Source organism: Propithecus coquereli, unplaced genomic scaffold (genome assembly GCF_000956105.1).
Source record: "Propithecus coquereli isolate 6110/MARCELLA unplaced genomic scaffold, Pcoq_1.0 Scaffold306, whole genome shotgun sequence".
In the NCBI taxonomy this organism is placed as follows: domain Eukaryota; kingdom Metazoa; phylum Chordata; class Mammalia; order Primates; family Indriidae; genus Propithecus; species Propithecus coquereli.
Window position 1 is genome coordinate 1,978,943 of NW_012148686.1, and position 23,766 is coordinate 2,002,708.

The following is a 23,766-nucleotide window of genomic DNA, read 5'->3' on the forward strand; positions in this document are numbered from 1 at the left end:
GCGTAAGAATACAATCACAGCATTGTATATAAAAGAAAAAAGCTAATTAGGCAGAATCCCCATGTCCAACAGTAAAAATAGCCAACCATGGCAGACCCAAGGCAATGGAATAGCAGATGGCCTTAGAAATGATGATTCAAATCTACCATACACATTTTTTAAATTCATGAAATATCATTAAGTGAAAAAAGAGAAGTGTATATGATTCTAGTTTGTACAGACACACACTTTCACATAAATCCTTTCAGGTTATTTACCAATGCAGATAAAAATTTACGTGTGTATATTTGCAATGAGAAACATTTGGAAGATATCATATACGAAATATTAACAGTGACTATGGTGGGAATTGAAGTGATTGTGGGAATTCAAGTGTTTTCTTTTTTTCATGTGTAACTTCTATCTTTTATATGACAAAAATAGTGACATGGAGACTAACTATGGACCATGTCTATAGAAGACAGGTATATGCAATTCCTTTGCCAAATTGGATAATGTAGTAGCAAATCTACATAATTTATGATAGAAGCAAAATTTCCATTTGAATCCAGGTAAGTTACTTCAACTGCCCAGATACAGTCAGTAATTGTTCCACCTTCTATTTTCATCTGACTATGAAAATCTGTCCAAAGGATACATAATACAGGGACTCCCCACCACATATTAATAAAAGTATTCATTGTGTAATTTATGAAGTAAAAATCAAAAAGAAAAAAGTTGGAGTACTCACACTTCCTGATTTCAAAACATATTACAAAGCTACAATAATCAAAACAATACAGCACTGGCATAAAGACAAACAAATAGACCAATAGAAAAGAAAAGAAAGCCTAGAAATAAATCTTTACATGGTCAATGATTTTTGAGAAGGGTGCCAAGACCACTCAGTAAGGAAAGAACAGTCTCTTTATGAAATGTTGTTGGGAAAACTGCATATTCATATGCAAAAGAATGAATCTGGACCCTTCTTTTAAACCATATATAAAATAATTAACTCAAAATTGATTAAATTGATTAAAGACCTAAAACTATAAAACTCTTGGAAGAAAAGATAGGGCAAAAGCCCTGTGACATTAGATTTGGTGATGATTTCTTGGATATGATCCCAAAAGCACTGGCAACAAAAGCAAAATCTGACAAATGGGACTACATCAAACTTAAAACGTTTGTGCATCAAAGGACACATAGAGTGAAAAGACAACCTACAGAATGGGAGAAAATATTTGCATATCGTATGTCTGCTAAGGGGTTAATATCCATAATATATAAAGAACTCCTATAACTCAATAACAAAAAAATCAAATAACCTGATTTTCAAATGGGCAAGGGACTTGAACAGACATTTCTCCAAAGATGACACACATATGAAAAGATGTTCTACATCACTAATCATCAAGGAACTCAAAATCAAAACCGCCATGAGATATATCACCTCAAACCCATTAGGATGGCTACTGTTAAAAAAATAACAACAGACAAACAAAAAATAACAAATGTCAGTGAGGATGTGGAAAAACTGGAATCCCGTGCATTGCTGGTGGGAATGTAAAATGGTGCAGCTGCTGTGGAAAACAGTATGAAGTTTCCTCAAAATATTAACAGAACTACCATATGCTCTGCAATCCCACCTCTGGGTACATCTCCAAAGGGATGTGAAGCACGGTCTTGAAGATATATCTGCACACCATGTTCACTGCAGCACTATTTACAATAGCCAAGAGGTGGAAGAAACCCAAATGTCCTTGGCGAAAGCGTGGATAAATAAACATGGAATATACATACAGTGGAATACTACTCAGCCTTACAAAGGAAGGAGCTCCTGGCACATGCTACAACGTGGATGAACTTGAGGACACTGTGCTAAGTGACACAAAGCAGTCATAAAAAGACAGACACTGTGTGACTCCGCTTATATGAGGTACTTAGAGTAGAAAAATCCTCAGATACAGAAAGAAGAAGGGTAATTGCCAAGGGCTGAGGGGTGGGGAAAAAAGAGAGTTGATGGGTATAGAGTTTAAGTTTGGGAAGTTGAAAAAGTTCTAGAGATCCATTCCACAACAATTTGAATATACTTAACATGACTGAACTGTACACTTGAAAATGGTTAAGATAGTACATTTTATGTTGTATGCTTTTTACCACAATAAAAAAAATGCATACGTGGTAAAAACATAAAAATCATAGGACAATGTAAGGGAGCTTTATTAAGATGTATGTCTTACTAAACATAACAACATATGCAGACTAATAATTTTTTTCCTTTCAGCCAGCAAACTTGCCAAATTATAAGTTGACGAAATTAAATATTGACAAAGTCTAAAATAGTTTTTCATATGTAAAAATTCATTTCATGTAAAAAAGAAATAAAGTGAAAAAATGTAATATCTAACATTCTCAATAGCAAATATTGAGCATACAGAAATACATTCTTTAAAACTTAAAAAAAAATTAGGGAAATACAAGGTATAAGGAATTAAATGTAGACGTTATTTAACATTTTGAAAATAAGGAATTGTACGTGTGATGAAACAGTTTTGAAGTTTGAGCTTTCCCTGACAATCAAAATATATTCACCAAAAATATATTTAATTAAAATACACTGTGAGTTTGAGGACCACAAATGAGGCTGGAAGGTGAGCAAACCACGTCTTGTTTTGAATGACCGTTAAATGCTAACTAGAAATAACTGGAAAGACTGGGCGGAGAGGAGGGTGCTTGGGCTCCCGGTAGCTCCTCCTGGCAAGGAGAAGTGGTGCCTAGACGTGGCTCCGGAGCAGCTGTCAGCGCGGGAACAGGGATTACACGAAGCATTCGACATGGTCTTGCTTCTTTACTCCAGCGGATTGAAGGCAGAATCTAAGGTTTTTTAAGCTGCTGCAAAATTTTCAAAATGATCAACTAACTCACTTTTTCCACCCTGTATAAAGTGAGATTAAGGTCAGAATTTCAAAACACAGGACAGTTGCTAAATTACCAATTGTGTACTAATAATCAAAGACTTGTTTTTAGTTAAAAGCCCCCACAAAATTGTAATCCAACTTGAAGATGAAGATACAGAAATTAGAGTTTTAAGATAATCTATAAATCTTTTAAAATTATTCTATTTTCTCTTTATTTTGTTTAGACTGCTGTGGTTTGGGGGGACATAGAAACATTTGCAACTCCATTTCCTGTCCAAATGAGACAGGACACACATTTTAAAAAATAAGCTACAAGGGAACAGAGATATGATACAAGATCCCTGCTTAAACCGGTTTCCACAGTTCGATGTTAAATTTTACTCCTGGCTTTCAGACAGTTAGTGCAAAAAGACAACAGAAAACCACCCTGGATTTTACTTAATCACTGCTTGATGAAAGGCAGAATATAAATACATCTTATAGACCCAAATTTTTCCCTGACAGTGAATTTAAAGAGGAATTTTTAAGTGAACTGAATCCAAATAACGCCAGTTAGCTTAATTAACACAGAGTTTGAAAACTGCTTTTTTAAGAAAACGTGGTTATAAATCACCAGTTCTTCAATCCATGACCACATTTCTGCAAGGAGATGGCATACCATCGTCCGGCTCTGGTTTTATAATGACCTCAATGAACACAAGGCTCCCATGTCCTGGGCAGCACAAGCAAGGCGGGGTGGAATCTTCTGAAGCACGTCTGTGCGATACCGGATGACGACGGGATGGTTCTCTTCTGCACTTCTGTCAGTACCTTGCTTCGTACTGGTTGGTCAGCCGCTATTCCTGTTTCTCAGCAATCCCCAGTGATGGCCCCTTATTTGAAATTGGACAAACGCTAATGGCAAGATGAATTGTTAGGGTAAGGGTCTAGATCTCATAAACAGTGTTGGGGTTACCAGGGAGCGCCCTGGGAACAGAGGGGAGCTGAGCAAGAGGATGAGAAAACGGACTGAGGCAATGCAGGCAGCTTTCAGAGCAGGGGGCTGATGGGGACGGAGTGAGGGTGGAGGGGACATTGACAGGGGAGGGCATAGGCTACCCTCGTGCTTAGTCCTCAGTCATGGAAGCCCCAGGTGAGGCCTCCTAGTGAAACCAGACACCTGCCTAACCGTGGCTGGGCAGAGGGGCTGCTAGGTGACTCCTAGCCCTTTGATTTACAAGCACGTTTATCTATTCTGAGCATCGGTTTCCTCCTCTGTAAAGAGGGGTGATATTAATCCCTGCTTTGCTGAATGGCTTTGACATAAAGTGCTTAGCACATAAGTAAGTGCTCAATAAATGTCAGCTGTCATTGCCACGAGAAGCAGCAGGGAGCTGGCCAGGGCCAGGCTATTCTTTCAGGGCTGATGTCCAGTCTCCATGCACGGGGACAGGGTGGGGCATGGGGAGCACAGCAGAGGAGGCTGGAGGCCCGTCAGCCACACTTTGAAAAAGTCATGCAAAGTTTTCACTGGCCCCCAAAGCATTAATTTGCAATAATATCTAATACTCATTTAGTGCTTCCTATGGCCTGGGCACTGTGCTGGCACTTTATGTGCCTTATATCCTTAATGTTTTTAACAGGTCTGCAGGTTTGTACCATTATGAGACGATCATTTTAAAGGTGAGAAGAATGCATGTCGGAGAAGTCAAGCGACTGATCTAAAGTCACTGAACGCGTTTAGGAACCCGGAGACCCTGCATCCCCTCTCCAGAATGACTCAAATTGTGGGCACAGGAGACAGGATTTCCACACCCCACCTGCTACCGGGAAGGAAGCAGCCAGCGTCCTGAGCCTGAGGCTGAGGCCATAGGGTGTGCGGTGGCACCGGGAAGAGCAATGCCCGCTGTAGGCCTGACTTCGGCATCATTTTTCTGGAAGCAATATGCATTTTGCGCATTTCTTTCTGCCTCAGTTTTCCCATCTGTAAACTGGATTTTAACTATTTGCCTTCTTCACAGAAATATAGTCAAGCTGGAAGAGTACTTTCAAAACCCGCCCAAAAGACCTGGGTAAAAGTCCCTATGTAGCAATCGTCTGCCTCGTACACTAATGCTGGCCGAGAAAGGATGGAATTTCAAACTAATCATGGAAACAAACTGTGAAACATCATTCAAATGTCCACATTCATTTATAACTTCCCCGTGTCTTAAGTATTTACTTAAACAATGAACAGTCACCGTAGACACTAAACCAGGGGGCTCAAATGACAACGGGTGGGTTGGGGGCAGCGTGAGGAAGCAGGCGTGGCGGACGCCCGGGAGACCTGCTCCCACACACTCCGCGGCACACCCCTGTGGGGTCTCTGTGAAAGGCCAGGAGACGGCTTTTGAAAACCACGTCCTTGGTCGTGCCTCCCCCACCTCTCTCTGGGCGCTGCTGCCTCAGCCTGTACACCCCGTGGGCTCCTCTCCTCCCCACCGGAGGAAGACAGTAGATGCGCACGGACGCGCATCCGCTCTCGTTTGGAGAAAACGAACGGCAGAGATGTGCTGTTAGTACTCAGCTCATATTCCTCAGTTCAACCTGACAAGATCAAACCTCGGGCAATGATGTTCACAGATATCACCACAGCTCTGAGATTGTAGGTCGTTACTTTTTTTAAAGGACAGATTCATTGAGATATAATTCACATACCATACAATTCACTCATTTAAAGTGTCCAATGCAGTGGTTTTTAGTATATTCACAGTGTTGTATTAATATAACCACCACCACAATCAATTTCAGAACACTTTCATCACTTGTAACCTTTAGCAGTCACCTCCCATTCTTCCCAACCCTCTCCGACTCCCAGCCTTACACAACCACTAATTTACTTTTTGTCTCTACAGATTTGCCTATTCTGGAATTTCATACAAATGAAATCATGCGATATGTAGCTTTTGTGACTGGCTTTTTTCACTTAGCACAATGTTTTCTAGGTTCATCCCCGTGTAGCATGTGCCAGAATTTCCTTCCTTTTTATTGTTGAAAAATATTCCATTGTTCAAATATATTCCATTTGTTTTATGCCTTTATCACTTGATAGACATTTGGGCTTGTCTTAGTCAGTTTTGTGCTGCTACAATAGAATACCACAGACTGGATAATTTATAAAGAAGAGAAATTTATTTCTCACAGTTCTGGAGGCTGGGAAGTCCAAGATCAAGGCCTCAGTGTCTGGTGTCTGGGGAGGGCCTTCTTGTTGTGTTCCTGGAGGGGAGGAATGCTGTGTTCTCCCATGGCAGAAGGCAGGAGGGCAAAAAAAGGAACAAACTCTCTCTGTGAAGCCCTTAATAAGGGCGCCTTCATGAAGGGAGGAACCATCACAACGTAATCCATTTTTAAGGCCCCACCTCTTAATACCACCACATTGGCGACACCTGGATTTTGGAGGGGATACATTCAAACCACAACAGGGTCGTTTTAGCTTTTTGGCTATTGTGTACAACAGTGCTATGAACACTAGTGTACAAATTTTTGTGTGGACATAGGCTTTCAATTCTCTTGGCTATACACCAGTAGAAATGTTGGGTCACATGGTAACTCCACGTTGACCTTTGTGAAGAAACGCTAGACCGCACCCTTTTACATTGTCACCAACAGTGTATGAGGGCTCCAATTTCTCCACGTCCTCACCAACACTTGCTATTGTCTTTTGGGGGGCAAAGTATGTGGCTCTGATTTGCATTCCCCTGATTATTAATGACGTTGAGCATCTTTTCATGTGTTTATTGGCCATTTGTATATCATCTTTGGAGAAATGTCTATTCAAACCCTTTGTCCTTATCTCAGTTGGATTATTTGCCTTTTTTTTTTTTTTTTTTGAGACAGAGTCTCACTCTGTTGCCCAGGCTAGAGTGCCATGGCGTCATCCTAGCTCACAGCAACCTCAAACTCCTGGGCTCAAGCGAACCTTCTGCCTCAGCCTCCCGAGTAGCTGGGACTACAGGCATGCGCCACCATGCCCAGCTAATTTTTTCTTTATATTTTTAGTTGTCCAATTAATTTCTTTCTATTTTTGGTAGAGACGGGGTCTCGCTCTTGCCCAGGCTGGTTTCGAACTCCTGAGCTCAAACAATCCGCCCGCCTCGGCCTCCCAGAGAGCTAGGATTACAGGCGTGAGCCACCGCACCCGGCCCCCGGATTATTTTCCTTTTTATTATTGAGTTGTAAGAGCTTCTCACATATTCTAGATAAGACAGTCCCTAACAGCTATGATTTCCCAGTATTTTCTCCCATTCTGTAGGTTATCTTTTCACTTTGTCAAAGGTGTCCTTAGAAGCATAGAGGTTTTAAATTTTGATGAAGTCCAACAGGGCTATTTTTTCTTTTGTTGCTTGTGTTTTTTGGTGTTAGACCACTACTTCTTGTAGCTCCTTAGGTGTTGGGTCTCTGTCCAAGGTCATGCTTGACCCCCTAGGCTATTTCCTACCCTGTTTCTGCCCTTCACACCCTAAGCTTTCTCTCTCTCTCTCTGGCATCAAGATTACCGCCCACCCCAGGCATGCATCTAGTCAAAACCATCCTGATCTTGTGGTCAAGTCCAGTTAAAGTCTTCTGCCTGCAGTGCCTCAGAGCATGGCTTCTGAGGCTGGACTCCCTGGATGTGACTCCCAGCTCCACCACACATGGGATAAGCGATCTTGTATGAATAGCCTTAAACCTTGATAAGCTCAGTTTCTTCATTTGCACAACATTATGAAAATTATAGAAAATGATTCATGAAAAGTACTTAGCCCAGCGCCTGGTACACCATAAATAATAAACGTTTGCTGCTCCTATAATGCTGCTGTTTCATACCTTTGCAGAAATGCCTGGTTTTGTAGCTCCAGGAATCCTGGTTCCTCTCTTCTGTCTGTGGTCAGTAACACTGGCCGCACTCTGTCCCCACTGAGTTATCTGCCATTCTGCTTTGTCTTGTTCCCTGCTCACCTAGTGGAACAATGCCTCGTCCCTGCCTTGTAGACCATCACTCTTGCCCCGAATCTAGTTCTTCATCTAGACTCCATCTTCAGCTGTCTGTCTTATCTGGCATATCCGTCCAGTGGTTACTGAGAAGCACTCACAACTTTAGAATCCCTCCCCCCAGGCTCAGCGCTCCACCTAGTCCAGTGTAGCCCCCTCCTCTCCATGGCCTGGCTGCCTCTTCAATACGTCCATTGAAGGCTTTCTGGTTCACACCTGCCCGCCCCCTCCCCTCCCCTTACTGCCTCTCCTCTACTCCACCCTTCTCTCCTCCTGTCCCTCCCTCCACCTCCTGGCAACTTCTCACACACACCGGGTTTATGCCCACCTTAGGGCCTCCCCCTAGAACTTCCCTCTGCCCACAGTATTCTAAGGGCCTCATCTCCTTCAAGTCTTTGCTCAGATCTCACCTCTGCAATGAAGCCTGTCCTCATTACCCAGTTAATACTGTAACTTTCCCACCCTTCGCCCACGTGGCCATGCCTAATCGCCCTTGTCTACTTTAGGGTTTCTTTTGTCTATAGCAATTATCATCTTCCCTCTCTCTGCACAATTTACTTCTTTGTCATTTACTACTTAGATATTTTTAAAAACTCTATAAGGATATAAGCTCTAAGTGGGCAGGGATCTGTGCCACTTTATTCTCTGACACAGCCCAAATACCTAAAGCAAGGCCTACTGGCTGCTGGGCAAACATCGGCTGAGACGGCTGAATGGTAACTTGCATTTCTCCGATGTCCTCATATGAACATCCTCGTATGATTACTGGCTGCCCTACACGTTTATGCTTCTGTGAGTTGCCTGTTTCACTTTTTTGTCTATTTGTCCAAGTTTTCTTTTTTATTGATTTGTAGGAATTCTTTAGATTTCCATGACACTCATGCTTTGTCAGTAGGCCTATCCATCTGGTTTATAACCAGTGCCTGTCACAGTGCCTGACATACGGCAGGCACAGAGAACCCAGTGGTGAGTATCGAGAGAAGTCTGGAACATAGATGTCTTCAGGTTAACATCAGTGTGCATTCGAGTTGGAAAGGGAACAGGAAAAATATCCTTTTAAATGTTAATTAAATCATTACTAGGAAAAGAAATCGCCCTACTCACCCTGGCAAGCAGTCGCCACAGATGGCATCGCTGGTGGCTGAACAATTTGCCTTCTGAAAGCGGTTCACCAGCGCACAGTCCAGACACGGCTTGCATTTCTGGAAGCCCCAGTCTTCCTTGAACCTGTGCGGCCGGCACGTCATGCACTGTGCATCCTCCCCATAGCCGAAGCCACATTCCTGTGGGGATTAACGGGCAATAGAGAGCTATTCAGACCTCGGATCGTGAAAAAGGAAAGACCGCTGAGATGAAACAAAGACCTGGTCTAATAATTACCAAGTGTCGGCCTTCCTACACACAAAGGCGGCTCTTTCAGCAAGTTCAAATGTGTCTTCCACTGCTAATAATCTCTCTTACTGCGGTAAGTATACTTAGTCATCCACTTTATTCAAGAAGCCACGAGCATGGGAATACTAAAGGGTCTCTCGGGCTCCCACTGCTGCATTATTGTCAGCGTATGGCAGAATTATGGCACTTTCCTCTTCTCCAATTAAGCCAGTCATGTGGATGCTCAGAAGCTAAAGCCAGTGAAACATTCAAGCACTTACTCACTTTTCAAGGCAGAAAATAAATACTTAGATATCAAGGGTGATATTTTCGAAAATGAGGATAACTGTGTAAGAAATTCACAAACTTATAAGCCTAGAAATCTATCCAATAGAGAGCTCCTTGAAATGTTTATCAATTTGGCACTTCCTGAGAGAAGAAAGAGTCCTACATATTTCAAGGATGCTAACTGGTTGTTGAGACAAACTCTACGGTACTAGAGGCCTCACACTTCTCTAGATTTGGACATCAGAACAGTACTGTTCTCCACGGATGGGCAAAACAGATGTCTTTTTGACCTACATGTGATCATTTCCACAAGTTCAAGAACTCAGTAGACTATAGCACATCATATAATGTAATTATAATGCAACCATAAAAAGAATGATGCGGATATGTGTTCATGACACTTCAAAAAATAAATTATAACACAGAATTAGAAGTATAATTTCATTGCCTTCAAAAGCATTCATAGTAAGTACCAACATTTATTGGGTGCTGTCTCTAAGTGGGAACTTTATTTTTTTTTAATTTTTATTTATTTATTTTTCAGAGCCAGGATCTTGCTACATTACCCAAGCTGATCTTGAACTCCTGGGCTCCAGTGATCCTCCCATTTCAGTCTCCCAAGTATCTGGGACTACAGGGATGAGCCACCACACCCAGTTTATACCAAGAACTTTATACACATTATCTCAATAATCCAGACAGAGGTAGTGTTTGAACCAGGGTTTGAACTCTAATCCCAGAGTCAGACTTCATAACCACTACACTACAGAGCCTGTCAGGTACTTCTTATGTATACATTACACATCCATAGGAAGATGTTTGAAAGATTCCATACTCACATGTTAGCACTGGTTATCTGTACTTAGTGATGGCTTCTATCGAACACTCGTCATTAAAAAAAAAAACCAGACAGCGGCTTAAGAGGAACAAGAGGGGTGCCCATGTAGGCAGCAGGCTGAGTGAACCCACAAAAGTGGGCTGGACTCTGCAGAGGGAGGAGGGCTCAGAAGAAATCTCTTAGAGCCTCAAGTTTCTTCATTTGTAAACCCTGGATGCTGGAATGCAAGTCCCAGCTAGTTCAAAATCCCCATTTTCGGCCGGGCGCGGTGGCTCACGCCTGTAATCCTAGCTCTCTGGGAGGCCGAGGCGGGCGGATTGTTTGAGCTGAGCAGTTTGAAACCAGTCTGAGCAAGAGCGAGACCCCGTCTCTACTAAAATTAGAAAGAAATTAATTGGACAACTAAAAATATATAGAAAAAATTAGCCGGGCATGGTGGCGCATGCCTGTAGTCCCAGCTACTCGGGAGGCTGAGGCAGGAGGATCGCTTGAGCCCAGGAGTCTGAGGTTGCTGTGAGCCAGGCTGACGCCACGGCACTCTAGCCTGGGCAACACAGTGAGACTCTGTCTCAAAAAAAAAAAAATCCCCATTTTCTATACAATTTATATATTTTAACTTCTTCATCCATATTTATATACCAAATCAACTAAGTAGTACTTAGTGGTGAAAAATTAAATCAAAACCAACCCAAAGGATAGTACTGCCTTTCCTTAATAAACTACTCAATAAAAGGTTCTAAGTGATCGCTTCAATCTAGATTTTTTTTACTAATTAACTCATTCACATTTTGGATGAGCAATATCTTCTTTCCTCCTCTCAATTATTCTGCCTGTCTTTCAAATGTACATCTTGGACACGTACAACAAAGAGCTGGGGGGAAGAAAAGTGCAAGGTCAACGTCCTTCTTAATCCTGAGTACTTGAGCTATACAATATTCTAAACCAAATGCACAGACAAGAGAGAGAGAAAGGGAGAAAAGCATTTGATTTAAAGAACTGATTCACAAATTAGAGTTTCTTTGAAATTGTTAACAGGGATTATCTCTTTTGGGGGAAGGGCAGGTTAGTAGAATTATGAGGAGGTGTTCAATTTTTATAATTCTGCAGTATGTAATTTAATTTTTGCAAAAGCATCTGTTATTCTTGTAATCAGGAGAACAATCCAAACACATATTCAAAAAGAACTTCTTTGGACATGTGCTAGGTCTTTGTGGGGAGGTCATTGTTACTCTGGCTCTGCGCTGCAACAGCTGTGTTTTTGCTGAGCGCTTTAGTTGCTGTGTGCCTGCAAAGGCTTTCTGTAAGCACGGAAGAGAGCCTCCCACTCCCAGAGTCTCCCGGGATCAAAACGCAGTGCACGTGACATTCTGGGGGTGGGCACCGCATTGTTCACACGCTAAGCATCTCCGCGTCAAAGGGTCATGCAAGAGCAGAGTGTTTCAAAATCATGCTTTGATCTAGGCAGCTTGAGACTGTACAAGTCTCATGTACAAGTTAAAACATGACAAAGAAGGAAAGAAAAAAGGAAGAAAGTAGAACGGAAAACAAAGAGAAAGGAAAACGCAGAGAAAGAGGTGCATTAACTGGAGTATATGTTGTCTGAATTCTTTTTTTCAAGCCAGGTTGATACAGGAGAAAAAGTATGTACTTTCCCACATTAGATCCAAAGACGCACGAGTCTGAATGTCAACTCGGCCACTTGGCCAAGTTATTCTGGGAACTTTCTGACCCTCAGTCTCATCGTCTGTGAGATGGGGATAATAATACCTGACCTACAGGGTTGTTGTGAGGAATAAAGGGAAAAACATATAAAGCCTCTAAATTCTAAATCAAGCACAGAGTGAGCATTCATTAAATAAATTTTACCTACGGATATTATTATTTCAGATTTTCTACAACCCAACAAACCAACTTTACTGATTCAAGTCTAATAAAATGTCATCGGGAAACAAGGGGCTCTTTAGACCCCGATTCCTTCTAGCTTACTTGAAAAATACCACCTCGCATCTAAAACATTTTTATCGAATAAAAATCTTTCCAAAATAAGTCACAAATCTTTTTAGTTAAAAGAAATTTTAAACAGCATACAAAGTATAATTTAACCTGCTCTCCTTGATTCCACGCTCATTGTGCTGTAATACTGGGCCCGGTGTGTGAACGGGCAGCTCTGCTGTTTGAATACCCCCGCCTGGCAGGCAGCTGTCACGCAGGGCCCAGCTGACTCTCCCTGTCTCCAACAATTCACTTCCTCTCTCCACTGAGAAACCAGATAAGTGATTCAAGCAGAAATGAACTTAAGAGAAATCTAAATGGCAGTTTTGAAGGTTTCATCTCTCTTGAAAAAGAACGCGTAGTTTAGCATGGGGAGGTCTTTGTGCTTATTTTTTGATTCCTGACTGTATTACAGAGTTTATACTGCACACAGGACCATTTGGACCAGGTGTTCTTGCCATATGTCATTCTGTGTCATTTACATGTCATTATATTTTGTGGAATGAGCATTTCATGACAGCATTTTCTGTTTGGTTGGTTTTGGTCCATTCTATTTGCATACCGGACCAAATCATGTATAGAAAGAAAACAAAACCAGGCTCCAAATGTGCCCTATTTTGCCTCTGTTATCTGGATATCAACTTACTATTTCTGCTTAGACTTGATATGTTTTGGTGGCAGCAACAGGAACGTGGGTTTGGGTGAGGGGCCGAGATAAAGCTTTGCATCCAATACTATTCACAAAATTCACAAACTTATTGAGCATATACCAAACACTCTTCCGGGAATGTTTATAGAGATTGCTGATTCAGGGAAATTTCATTTGAAATATATTTTCTCTGAAGTCTTTACCATTTTCAAAGAGATAATATTAGAAAACCAGCTTAATATTATTTTTAAGCTATTAAAAATAGCTTGCAATACAGTCTAAGAAATTAATGAAGTGACCATTACACGATGAATTAACTAGAAACCCTGAATTAATGAGAAATTCAGAGAAGTTATTTCCAAGGAATTAAATTACAGTATAGTGTCCATGGCAGCAACCACTTTTTGAGTTGATTGTCATATTTCGAATGCACTATAAACATAGACTCTGTAATTATTTGTAATCCAGGCTATAAAGTCAACAGCCTATAAATATTAAATTGCCCCCAATATAAATGTCTGCTTTGATGTTTTTATTTCATTCAGTAAACCAGGTGGTTAAAATGCCTTGAAATCTTCCCCATTAAAATGTTCAATAAATAACTACCACGGGGAAAAAGAAAGGCAAAACCGCCCGAAGGGAAACCCAGCAACCTCAGGCCTGTGGGGACATTGGTAAGCAGAGTGAGACTGTGTCTTTACAAATTTCTGCCCCACCCTGGCTGGAGACCACTTCTTTTTCCTTTTTATCACTTATATATTGAAAAACGACTACACAAAACTAGTACACCTTTCTTCCCATCCCGAGGCCCCATCCTCTTGCTCCCTGTAACCAGGCACGCACTAGTTAGTACCAGGCTTTGGGGTAACCTGCCCGAAACACTTCACTTGTGTGTGTCCGTGTGTAACGCTCTTCTGCAATGGTTTTCCCGCTCAAGGCATCTTGGAGAGTGCTCCACGTTGGCAGATGGAGCGAGTGCCCCATTGTAGGGACGCGGCTGGGGCTGTCCTTACTCATCACTGCACCCCAAGTGCTGGGAACAGAGCGCGGCCATGTATGTTTGGTCAATTGCATCTGCATTGATCCGAGGACCTAACTGTGCATCGAATGAAAACAGCATCAAATCTTTTGTTTTTCTCCCCATAAATTTTGGAAAGAAAGGGGTAATTTCCCTAGGTATGCTATTTCCCACAGCAGGCAGACAAGTAAGTAAATAGATAAGGAAATGAGCTGTGTTTGAGTTTAGCCTTTTGACAAAGACTCTCCTTGACCAAACTCTAGACAGGCTCCTCTGGGCCACTTTCCTAGTGGGTCCTGTTCTCAAGTGCCCAGCTGCCCAAGAACCCCGCTGGATAGGTTTAGCCAGAGCTCCCCATCCTCTGTAAGTGGTCACCCTCAGTATGTGATCGGGTTCCTCGTCCCTCACCGCCTCCCAGGGGCTGTCTGACCACCCTGGCCTGTGTTCAGCAAGAATCCCCCTCACCCCGACGTTTCCTCTTAGTGACTTTCCACCCACCAACCCCACACTGCTCCTTGGCTATAAACCCCCACTTGCCCGTGCTGTGCTCGGAAGAGAGCCCAGTTCCACACTGAGGTTTCGGTTCCCCCGTTGCAATAGTCCTGAGTAAAATCTGTTGTCCAACTTTATAGCCCAACGCTGGGTTTTCTTTGACGCTTTCCCAGTTGCACTAGAGCTCTCCCTCCCATCATTTCCCACAAAGGACTGTGTGTGTGTGTGTGTGTGTGAGTGTGTGTTTATGTGTGTTTGTGTGTGTGTGCATGTGTCTGGTGAGGGGAGGGTAAGCGGGGGGTGGAGCAGAGTAAGTCTGTCATTGGCCTGGGCGTCGGCATTAGGTACATGCATTTTATTTTTATAGAGCATGGTCTGCCACACAGTCTATCAATGGTAGAAATGCATTTCTACTTTAAAATACCCCATAGTCTTTATTTTCGAAATTATGACTTGGTACCTTCAAAGCTTGAGGGAAATACCTAGCACTTCCTCGAATCCCTGAGAAGACCTTTTTAGCAATAAACTTTAAGGTGGGAAAAATATCTACGTGGATAAAATAATAATGCAATTTTTAAGAAAGTATTGCTATGGGTTTCCTACTTACTTCCTAAAATCGTACGTGAAGGGAACAATCCTGGGTACCTGGCCCCTCTCTCCATCTGTCCTTTCCAAAAGCCTGGTACATTACAGGTCGGTGAGTAAGAAATAAAAGCTTGCTGAATAAACAAATGGATGAACAAATATTGTTTAAGGCAGTGTTTCCTAAAGATTTACTTTTTATTATTCTTAATTCTAAGGAACAAAAGCCTGTAAGGGCCGCAGCAATGGCTCCCCCTTGGCAAGGCTGCTGGGTGGGCTGGCGTGGGTGGGGGTCTGGGTGTGGGGGGTAGGCAGCCTTCCTTATCTTGGTCCCAGGGAAACAGAGGGCTGGACCCAGTCGGGCTGCTTCCACCCAAGCTGGCGGCAGCGGTAGCTCTGTCACTCTGCCCAATATTTTTAAGCCACATTTGGTGGTTTTCCAGCAGCAAAATGACTCAAAGTAAACAGTTTCCAAATCCCCTTCTCTCTTCTCCCCCCCTGTAAATCCAGCATTTAACAAAAACACACATGGGTCCCACCTACACGTTTGAGGAGCAGTTAGTTCCTCAGACCACAAGGAAGAACCTCCCAGACCTTCATCGTTCCAGAAACACATTCTGGGGCCTCAGGTCAAAAGCACTATTTATTTTGTACGGCCACTAAGTTATTAACTTTGGTTCTTTGAACTTTAAAAGTTAAATGTTAAATTTCAAATTTGGATGGAGAAAAAGTTATTTGTGGAGAAAATCTAGGGCATGCAAATGGAAATGACAAATTAGATTTATGTTGCCAGTACTTAGAAATCAACTTTTTAATTTCCTTTAATAAAACAACACCAAAGAGATATTTCCCTCCAACTTTCAGTTTATGAAAATCTGTACTTGAGTTTTTTAGAGAAAAATTACAAAAGAGAGCTTGTTAATATCTGCCAAACACCACTAGGCTCAATCAGGTATAATTAAACACAAAGTGAGCAACGCTGTAATTAAATGGCAGAAATGAATCTTTTTATTAATGTTTGCAAATTAGATTAATTTTTTTCTCTTGGTGACTTTCTTTATAGGGATGAAAATAGTTTTCAAAAAAGCAAACCTCTTTAAAACTAGGAAGCTGGACATACCCCGCATGGAGGAAAGTATGTTGTTGTTTACAAGAGTTAATTTTTTTACATTAACTAAAGTCATCCCAATAATTGGTTAGAAAAGCTTACTTTGAAAACCCTGCCAGAGACGTGAGCCTGTTTCAAGTGGTTCATGCAAAAACTAGTTTCCTGATTTACTGCTGTGAGGCGATCATGTTAAAAGCACATTGTTGGCATTAATACCCGGCGAGGGGGAGGGGCTGTGGCCGGGCGAATTCTAGGCAGTGAGAATTAAAAGTCTGATGCAGTTGCCTCAGGAAAGCAAAAATCATCCTCTCCCACATATCCCAAAGCTAGGCTTATTTTCATAAACTCAAAGGATGCCCAATAGCCAAGTAACACTCTTATACACGTGTACGGCTCAAAATGCCCAGCAGGTACTACTTGCAGAGCAATAATATTTTGCATTTTTTGACTCTGAAATAGGAAAACCATTCTCAATTACCTTTCTCATAAACTTTCAGCAACTAGATCTTGTAGTGAAAGAGTGACAGGGTAGCATGGCTCAAGGGGATAAAATCCTCAGTCTCCAAATGGCTCAGTGACCTGTCACACATTTTTCTAAATGTATAGGGAAGCTAATTTTTAAGCCAAATTACTACAAAGAACCTAAATGAGAAGAGATGCTGCTTGGGAGGGAGAGGGCTAACGAGACACGCCTGCTCAGAATGCCACGGAGGGAACATCATCTGGCGCCAGGAGCGTGGAGGAAAGGAAACAGATGGGCCTTCGGGAGCTGGTGGCAGGGTGGTTAGGAGGAGGAAGGAGAGGAGGAAGGCTGCCCAGCGAGGCAGCTCCTGCGGTCCCCATGCATTAGGTCCACGGGATTTGGATGTCTCCTTGTTTTAGAAGTTGGTCCTGAGCCATAATCTCTGGAGGAAAGTTCATTGTTTTAGAGTTGCACTGTCCAGTACGACAGCCATAATATGGCTTCATTTAAATCTAATAAATTAAAATGAAATATAATTAGGAATCCTATTCCTCAGTGACACTAGCTAGCCACATTTCAAGAGTTCAATAACTTCAGGGGCTAGTCGCTCCCACATTGGACAGTGCAGACAGAGACCACGTCCATCATCGCAGACAGTTCTATCAGAGAGCACTGTACCAGGGCGCTGTCAACTCAAGAAAGAGATGGTCACCCCCAAGTGGCTCCCCCCACCCTGCACTGTTACTTATTAGCACTGTCAATGGACAAATCAATTAACCTCTGTGTCTCAGTTTCCCTGTCCATAAAATGGGGGTAATTGTACTCCCTATTTGAGCCGTATGTTGTAAGGATTCCACCACTTAACACACGAAGATCACATGGATAGTACCTAGCTCATTATATTAAAAGTTAGCCAACATTAGCCATTTTGGTTACATGACATGTATTACGGAAAGATAGTACATATTTGTTGCATTAAGAGATGTCCTTTACAGGAACATAACTCAAAATATCCAAGGTGAAAGGTTAAAATAAGTAATCTTTTGAAAGTGGCCAAAGAAGGGAAGGGTATCAATCTAAAGAAACAATGGTATTAGTGGCCCTGGAGCGGCTATGCAGACTTCTTACTACCTAATAATAGAAAGGACGTGAAAAGAGGCTGGGACCCACTGACCACACACCAGAGGCAGGCCAAGGTGCAGACTGTCCCCAGGAATGCGATTCTAGCAACCCTAGCAAGCCACGACCGTGACCGCGTGTTGTAAATGGTAGAAACCTAACTAACAATGGGAAAGTAAGCCCAGACACCTTGACAAAAAATAGCACTGCATGCCTTCCAAAGAAAATAATAATTAGGAGTAATAAAACCACAGATGGAAAGTTGAACTATTCCTGCTTACCCAAAGCATTTCTAAGCTTTACTTTAAGGCACAGGTACATGTTTGTAATCGAGAGAACCTCATAACCCACAGCATGCTAATTTAGATAGAGAGAACTGGTATTAGAAAACAGAAATTTTAAGTGATGTTTTTTTATACGGTGAGACAAGTATGGTAACGATGTTAGAGTAACGTTTATTTGAAAGCTCTATGTCAGGTGAAAATGCACTTTTTTGTGTTTTTACTTTTAATACAAAGAAAATTTTAGTTGTGCATATCAATAATCTGATGTACTTTTTCATAACTAACTTTAACTTTCATAACTAACTTTTAACTTTCATAACTAACTTTAACTTTTATAACTACTTTTTCATAACTAACTTGTTTACTCTGCTTTCAAAATTTCAAACACAGGTAACCAAAATTACAAGCCTCAGTTAAAAAGGTAAGGGCTCCCAGACTCATTTGTTTTTTTACAAATTAAAACATATCCCTCCAGACCACGTATTTAATATCTGAAGTTTTAAAAAAAGATTATTTATAAATGTAGTTGTCTGACATTTTTTCCAAAAAGCTTAGTCATAGTCAAAAGAATAAATTTTCTCTTGATTTGTAAAGCTTGCAAGTGATAATTAATCAGCTGAATATAATTGATAATGTAAGTGATTTATCTGATTTTAAGCTACTCATAACTTATTTTTCTTTCCTCTGAAAGATACATTATTGCTAAAGATTTAAAGGCGCAACGGGAAGAAGAAACCACAAATTCATGAATGGGCCATTTAGAAATTCCTAACCCCAAAGGAATTGCTTATACAAAGTTCAAGCTCTTCGCCTTGATGAGTTAAGTGGGAAATAAAAATATATTTACATTTTCATTTGTATGTTGGCATCCTTTACCTCTCTGATGTTTTGCATCTTAGAGCAGGAACAAAGCTCAGTGGTGATTTTATTCACCAGGAGTTAAAACCAAGATAAAAGACTTGGCAAAATATATTGTTTATCACACACACACAAATACATTAACTTTTTTATTACTAGATTTGTGTCACTTTTTTTTTCCAAAAATATTTAAAGTTGACTGACTTGTTCACTCCTTGAGCAGGCATGTACTATGTGTATATTAGGAGCCAGGTGCTCTGTAGACACTAGGGGAGAAAAGCTGAGCGACGTGGTTGCCTGTCTCAACGTGGACACCTCTGGGCAGTAACATGAGCCTTAAGAATCTAATTTTTCAGTGACATTACTGCCTTTACTTTTATTGCTTCTCATTCAGTTTGTCCTGGTCTCTATTTTTTTTCCTGGTCTCTTTTTAATGAAGAAAATTATAATAAATATTGAAACAGAAATATTAATAAATAAAATAAATACATAAAGGCAAAACTATTAGGGCTGCTTCCAATGTAACAGGGTTGGACGGCTGTTTCAACACCCAGGGAAGGCTGGGCACCGTGGCTCACGCCTATAACCCCAGCACTTTGGAAAGCTGAGGTGGGAGAATCACTTGAGACCAGGAGTTTGAGACCAGCCCAAGCAACATAGCAAGGCTTCATCTCTATATAAAATTTTAAAAAATTAGCCGGATGTGGTGACACGAGCCTGTAGTCCCAGCTACTCAGGAGGCTGAAGCAGGAGGATCTCTCGAGCCCAGGAGTTGGAGGTTACGGTGAGCTATGATCTGCCCACTGCACTCCCACCTGGGCTACAGGCAGATCCTGTCTCAAAAAACAAAAACAAAAACAAAACAACAACTTAGGGTAAACTGCTACCCAGAGAAAAATCTTTCTTCTGGATATCCATGGGAATATGAAATACAGAATCTGTTATCAGATAATGCTCTCAAAAGATGAATTTTTTTTCTGTTTATAAAGACTGTTTTTTTTAGAGCAGTTTTAGGTTCACAGCAGCACTGAGAGGAAGGTACAGAGATAGCCCACATATTCCCTGCCCTCCCGCGCCACGCGCAGCTTTGTCCATTACCAACATGCCACTTGTACACTTGTTATAATCCACGAACACATCACTATCACCTAGAGTCCATAGTTCCTACAGTAGGGTTCACTCTTGGTGTTATGCATTCTATGGGTATAATGACATGTACCCACAATTATAGTATCATACAGAGTAGTTAAAAATCCTCTGTTCCACCTATTCATCCATCCCTCCCCTCTACCCTTGGCAACCACTGATCCTTTTACTATCTCCACAGTGTTGCTTTTTCCAGAATGTCACATAGTTGGAATCATACAGTATGTAGCCTTTTCGGATTGGCTTCTTTCATTTAGCAATATGCATTTAAGGTTACTCTGTGTCTTCTCATGGTTTGATAGCTCATTTCTTTTTAGTGCTGAATAATATTCCATTGTATGGCTATACCACAGTTCATTTATCCATTCACCTACTGAAGTACCTCTGGGTTGCTTCCAAGTCTTGGTAATTATGAACAAAGCTGCTATAAGCATCCGTCTGCAGGTTTTTGTGTAGGCATAAGTTTTCAATTTCTTTGGGCAAATAATACAGAGCATAATTGCTGGATTGAATAGTAAGAGTATATTGAGTTTTGTAAGAAACTGCCATACTGTCTTCCAAAATGGCTGTACCATTTTGCATTCCCACTAGCAATGAAGGAGAGTTCCTGTTACTCCAAATCCTAGACACCATTTGACACTATCAGTGTTCTGGATTTTGGCCATTCTAACAGACATGCAGCAGTATCGCATTGTTGTTTAAATTTGCATTTCCCTGATGACATATGATGTGGAGCACCTTTTCGTATGCTTATTTGCTATCATGTATCTTCTTTGGTGAGGTCTCTGTTAAGGTCTTTCACCGATTTTTTAATTGGGTTGCTTATTTTCTTATTGTTGAGTTTTAAGAGTTCTTTGTGTGTATTTTGGATAACCATCCTTTGTCAGATATCTTTGGCAAATATTTTCCCCCAGTCTATGGCTTGCTTTTTCATTCTCTCAATAGTGTCTAAAGCAAGGCAGAAATCTTTAATTTAAATTAAGTCCAGCTTATTAATTTTTTCTTTCATAGATTATATCTTTGGTGTCAAATATAAAAAGCCATCACCAAACCCAACATCTTATAGATTCTATCCTATATTACCTTCTAGGGGTTTTATAGTTTTGTATTTTACATTTATTTTGAGTTATGTCTGTGTCTAGATTCATTTTTTGCAGGTAGATGTCCAGTTGTTTCAGCATTATGTGTTAAAAAAAAAACTATATTTTCTCTATTGTTAGTATTTGCCCCTTTGTCAAAGACCAGATGACTGTATTTATGTGGGTCTATTTCTGGTCTCTCTATCCTGTTCCATTTGTCTATTTGCCTATTCTTTTGCCAACACCACACTGTCTGCAATACTGTAGCTTTATACTAAGTCTTCTTTTTTTTTTTTTTTTTTTATTTCAACATATTATGGAGGTACGGATGTTTAGGTTACGTATGTTGCCCTTGCCCCCCACCAAGTCCGAGCATTCAAGAGTGTCCATCCCCCAGATGGTGCACATCGCACTCTTTGTGTATGCATATATACTAAGTCTTGATGTCGAGTAGTGTCAATCCTTCAACTTTTTCTTCTCCTTCAATATTGTGCTGTCCTGGATCTTTTGCCTCTTCATATAAACTTTAGAATGAGTTTGTCAATATCTACAAAATAACTTGCTAGGATTTTGATTGGGATTGCATTGAATCTATAGATAAATTTGAGAAGAACTGATATCTTGACAATATTGAATCTTCCTTTCCATGAACATGGACTATCTCTCCATTTATTTAGTTGTTCTTTGTTTTCGTTCATCACAGTTTTGTAGTTTTCCTAATATAGCTTTTGTACATATTTCATTAGATTTATACCTAAGTATTTCACTTTTGAGGGCGCCAATGTAAATATACATTGGTAGTATATACAAAAGTGATTGACTTTTGTATATTAATCTGGTATCCTGCAATGTTGCTATAATTGCTTATTAGTTCCAAGAGGTTTTCTGTTGATTCTTTTGGATTTTGTATAGAGAGAGGATCATGCCATCTGTGAACAAAGAAAGCTTTATTTCTTCCTTTCCAATCAGTGTTATCTTTTATTCCCCTTTCTTGTCCTGTTGCATTAGCTAGGATTTCTAGTATGATGTTGAAAACAAGTGGTGAAAGGGGACAGACATCCTTGCTTTGTTCCTGATTTTGATGGGAAAACTTTTAGTTTCCACCATTAAATATGATGTTAACTGTAGGGTTTTTTGGGGGTTTTTTTTGGCCAATATTCTTTGTCAAGTAGAGGAAGTTCCTTCCTATTCCTAGTTTATTGAGAGATTTTTAAAATCATAAATAGGTGTTAGATTTTTTCAAATGCTTTTTCAGTACCTATTGATTATGATATGTAATTTTTCCTATTTAGCCTGTTGATGTGATAGATTACATTAATTAAATTTCAAATGTTGAACCAGCCTTGCATATCTGGGATAAATCTCACTTTGTCATGATGTATAACATTTTATTCATTATTGTTGGATTCAATTTGCTAATATTTTGCTAAGAATATTTACATCTATGTTCATGAGAGATACTGGTCTGTAGTCCTTTTTTTTGTAATGTCTTTGGTTTAGTATTAGTGTGGTGCTGTCCTCACACAATGAGTCAGGAAGTCTGCTTCTATATTCTGGAAGAAATTGTAGAGAATTGTTATAATTTTTTCTTAACCATTTGGTAGAATTCACCAGTGAACTCATCTTGGCCTGCTGCTCTCTGTTTTGGAAGGTTATTAATTATTGATTCAATTTCTTCAATACACATAGGCCTATATAGATTGTATATTTCTTCTTGTGTGAGTTTTGGCAGACGGTGTCTTTCAAGGAATTGGTCCATTTCATTTAAGTTATCAAATTTATGGGCATCGAGTTGTTCATGGTGTTCCTTTATTAGCCTTTTAATATCCATAGATCTGTAGTGATGTCCCCTCAGTCATTTCTGATACTAGTAATTTGTGTCCTCTCCTGTGTTTTCTCAGTTAGCCTGGTTAGAGGATTATCCATTTTATCTATCTTTCCAAAGAACCAACTTTTGGTTTTGTTAATTTTCTCCATTGATTTTTCTGGTTTCGATTTCATTGATTTCTTCTCTAAGTTTTATCATATCTTTTCTTATACTTACTTTGGATTAATCTGCTCTTCTTTTTCTAGTTTTGTAAGGCATAAACTTAGGTTAGTGACTTTAGATTCTTTCTTCTTTTCTAATATATGCATTCAATGCTATAAACCTCGCTCTGAGCACTGCTTCACTGCATCCCACAAATGTTGATAAGTTCTGTTTTCATTTTCATTTAGTTCAAAATATTTTTAACTTTCTCTTGTGATATCTTCTTACCTGTGTGTTATTTAGAAGTGTGTGGTTTAATCTCTAAGTATTTGGGGATTTTCCAGTATTTTTCTGTTGTTGGTTTCTAGTTTTATCCCATTGTGATCTGAGAGCAGACATTGCATAATTTCTATGCCTTTAAATTTGTTAAGGTGTGTTTTAAGGCCCAAAAGATGGTCTAGCTTGGTGAATTTTCTGAAAAGAATGTGTATTCTTCTGTTATTGGATGAAGTAGCCTATAGGTATCAAATTATGCCCAGCTGATTGATGGTGTTGTTGAGTTCAACTGGGTCCTTACTGATTTTCTGCCTGATGGACCTGTCCATTTCTGACAGAGGGTGC

General features: G+C 40.5%; 1 protein-coding gene across 2 annotated transcripts in view; it reads right to left on the minus strand.

Annotated features, from left to right (window-relative positions):
• The window catches only part of TNFRSF19 (tumor necrosis factor receptor superfamily, member 19), a 104,046-nt gene that overhangs the window by 39,995 nt on the left and 40,285 nt on the right, over positions 1 to 23,766 (minus strand). For both annotated transcript variants that reach the window (XM_012649876.1, XM_012649877.1), the window contains one exon: positions 8,994 to 9,172. In XM_012649876.1, coding sequence (XP_012505330.1) covers positions 8,994 to 9,172 — 179 coding nt within the window. The remainder of the gene's footprint in view (positions 1 to 8,993; positions 9,173 to 23,766) is intronic.